The sequence below is a fragment of the Arachis hypogaea genome, chromosome 3 (genome assembly GCF_003086295.3).
Source record: "Arachis hypogaea cultivar Tifrunner chromosome 3, arahy.Tifrunner.gnm2.J5K5, whole genome shotgun sequence".
Lineage (NCBI taxonomy): Eukaryota > Viridiplantae > Streptophyta > Magnoliopsida > Fabales > Fabaceae > Arachis > Arachis hypogaea.
Window position 1 is genome coordinate 46,421,459 of NC_092038.1, and position 3,518 is coordinate 46,424,976.

Below are 3,518 nucleotides of genomic sequence, written 5' to 3' on the forward strand. Positions count from 1 at the left end.
GGTACCCACTCATGTAAAATAGAAAATAAAAAATTCCATATGCGTTGATATGTTATTTTTACATCTCAAAAAAAGAGAGAATAAATAAATAAATTAGGGAAAAAATTACCCCAATGTTATGCTAATGAAAAATCAATGCATATGTGATAAAAATTAAAGAAAAGCTGATGCATGAGTAAGTAATGCAAAATGAAGAATTTTTGGGTAGCTAGGCATGATTCTAAAGTTATATAGAGTATATGTATGTTAGGTGAGAGCTTAGGTTAATTAAAGATTCAATTTATAAGCTCACTTAGCCATATGTACACCCTTACCTCTACCTTAGCCCCATTACAACCTTGAAAAAGACCTCATGATGTTTGCATTGGTATATTAAATATTGTTGATTGATTAGGTGAAGAACAAAGTTAGAAAGCATGATTAGAGAAGGATATAGTGATTACCCTATACACTAGAGAGATTAGAGTGCACACACACTATCAGTGAGGGTTCAATACTTGATTCTATGTTCCTTGCTTTCACGAGCTGTCTTCTTAGAAATTTACTTGCTTTTACTGTATGATTTGAATTAGTGGGATTTGATCTATGTTTGTCTTAAGAGAATTTATTTGCTTTTAACCGAATAAACAAAATCATATAGTTGCATTCATATAGGTTGCATTGCATTGCATGAGTCTTACATGTCTGTATTCATTCATATTTATCTCGTTCAACTAAGCATGAGGACATGTTAATGTTTAAGTGTGGGGAGGTTGATAAACCATTATTTTATGATTTATATTGTGTTTAATTGAGTGATTTTATCAAGTCTTTCACCCACTTATTCATATGATTAGCATGATATTACAAGTCCTTCCCAAAATTGTTCTATGATTGAAAACTTGCTTCCTAAATCTTTAAATCGTGTATTTTAATTTCTCTTTTATACCATTCGATGCCGTGATCTATGCGTTAAGTATTTCGGGCTTCATAGGGCAGGAATGGCTTAGAGAATGGAGAGGAAGCTTGCAAAAATGGAAGGAACACAAGAAATTGAAAAGATGACCAGCGAGAAGTGACGCGTGCACATGACTCACGCGTCCGCACAAAATGGAGAAAATCACAGCGGCGCGAACACATGCTTGACGCGAGCGCGTGAATTGGAATCTGCACGAGTGACGCGAATGCGTGGACGATGCGCACGCGTGGCAAGAAAAATGCTGGATGATGCGAACGCGTGGACGACGCGATCGCGTGACGTGCGCGATCTGTAGAATTTACAGAAATCACTGGCGTGGATTCTGGGCTGCGTTTTAACCCAGCTTTCGGCCCAGAAACACAGATTAGAGCCAGGGAACATGCAGAGACTAAAGACAATTCTTATTCTGCAAAATTTTTAGTTTTTTTAGTTTTTGGATCTAGAGAGAGAATTCTACCTCTTCCTCTAGGTTTTTCTTTACACTCATAGTTTAGGATTTGAAGGTTTTGCTTTGGTTATTGAGAAGAGTCTACCTCCGGAACTGGTCATTCTAGTTTGTTTACTTACTTTTCACTTACTCTTTCATATCCTTAATTTGTCCAGAGTTACAATTGGATTATTTTTCAGAGTTTATTAATACGAAGCCTATTTTTATTTTTAATTGATCTCTTTGATTATTGTTTATCATGTCTTTTTTTATTTTCCCTTTTTATTTTTGTGAAGTCTACATTTATGATAATGGAGTAGTTTCCCAACTTGATTGGGAGTTGATAAAAAGGAGAACCTTGAGTTGGAATACTCAAGAGTCAAATTGTAATTGGGTTTATTGTTGGTTAAATCTCTAGTCACTAACGCTAATCCTTCCTAAGGGAGAGGATTAGGACTTGTGAATAGAATTTGGCTTCAACTTACTTGACTTTCCTTTATTCAGTAAAAGATAATTAAGTGGAAATAACTATCAATTACCAATTGATCTTGAGAAAAATCCAACAAGGATAGAACTTCCAATTGATCTTCTCCCAATCAAGGTTTTTATTTGAATTACATAAATTCTCTGATTTAATTTTCTGTTTATCAAACTCAAAAATATTTTGGGAAACCTCTGATTAATAAAATAGCACATCTTTCTGCAACTCGTTGGGAGATGACCTTGGACTCATACTCCCAATATTTTTATTTCTAAAATTTGTGACAACTCTTTTCTAAATTGACAAGTGAATTTTCGCTGGTTAAGAGTTGTACTTGCAATGCTGTGTTCCTTAATAATTCTTAATCTACCAATTTCCACCACTGCCAAAGAGATTGCAAGATCAAATCTTGTGAAAGTTCTTTGCCCAATTCGCATCCCAACTTCTCAAGTTGGTCAATAAGATCAATCATCTTAAGAACATGGGGTCTAACAGGAGAGTCCACATCAAGTGTGGATCTAAACAAAGTTTTGGACAATTGATATCGGGTTGTCTTGTGCACCATACATCTTCTTAAGATGTTCAACAATAGTTGGTGGATCCATGTCTTGATGTTGCCTCTGAAGATCAGAACACATGGATGCCAGAATGATGGATTTGGTAGAAAGATAATTTTTCAAGAACTTCTCATAAGCCTTGGTAGCCTCAATATCAATACTTCCATCCTCTTTAGGAACTGGGGCCGTAACAGCAGGCTTATCGATTATATCAATTAGCCTTTCATGCATAAGAACAATTCTTAAATTGCGATAACAATCATCATAATTGACTCTAGCTAATTTGTTATTTTCAAGTATGCCACGCAGTGATAAAGCAGACATATTATTCATGAATCTAAAAGGAAAAAACAAATATAAGTACGTATTCACACATACAAATAAGACTTTTTACAATAATTATTATTATAGAAAATTAAGAAATCTTTATTTCTTAAATTAAGTGTTAAAAAATATTTAAAATCATGAATGAGTACCTTGGTTGTCAAGTCATTACTCATACATTTTTAAATAGATGATTAAATGTATCACATACAATTTTAATCCCAAATAATTACCTGGTTGTTAGGTTATTATTTAATTGAATTATATTTTATACCCCTAGGTTGTCTAGGTTTAAGTAAAAATTAATTCTTCCCATGTATCAAATACATATATAAATTTTATCCTTGAGTACAAATCTCCTAGTTGTCAGGTAACTCCTCGTAAACAAAGTATAAAATTTATTTATCCTTTTTTCCTTTCAGTTTTATTTCATAAATAAATAAAAATAATAATAACAGTATGTTCCTTAATATATATATAATTTTATCCCATATAAATTTATAATTTTGACAATAGCATCCCATGCCATTAGTAGGAATCACATTCACTATAATAATAAAACTTAAATTAATCCTATTAACTTTACAAAATTTTGCAATAAAACTTTAAACACAAAAGGGCCATGGCTCTGATACCACTGAAGGATTACAAGTGTTTATAATACGTAGTGGAAGTAATAAAGTAATCCTATTGATCTATTTTGTGCTTAAAATTTAATTGAAATAAGATGGGTTAGATGCCAAAAGTGAATGAAAACTTTCTCCTTCGATA

General features: G+C 32.7%; 1 protein-coding gene across 1 annotated transcript; it reads right to left on the reverse strand.

Moving 5' to 3' along the window:
• Window positions 1-2,227: 2,227 nt before the first annotated feature.
• On the reverse strand, window positions 2,228-2,747 carry LOC112777042 (uncharacterized). The gene is made up of 2 exons (XM_025821324.1): window positions 2,434-2,747; window positions 2,228-2,384 (listed from the first exon to the last, which is right to left on the reverse strand). Exons 1-2 carry the CDS (start codon window positions 2,745-2,747, stop codon window positions 2,228-2,230), a joined length of 471 nt encoding a protein of 156 aa, XP_025677109.1.
• Between the last annotated feature and the right edge of the window lie 771 nt (window positions 2,748-3,518).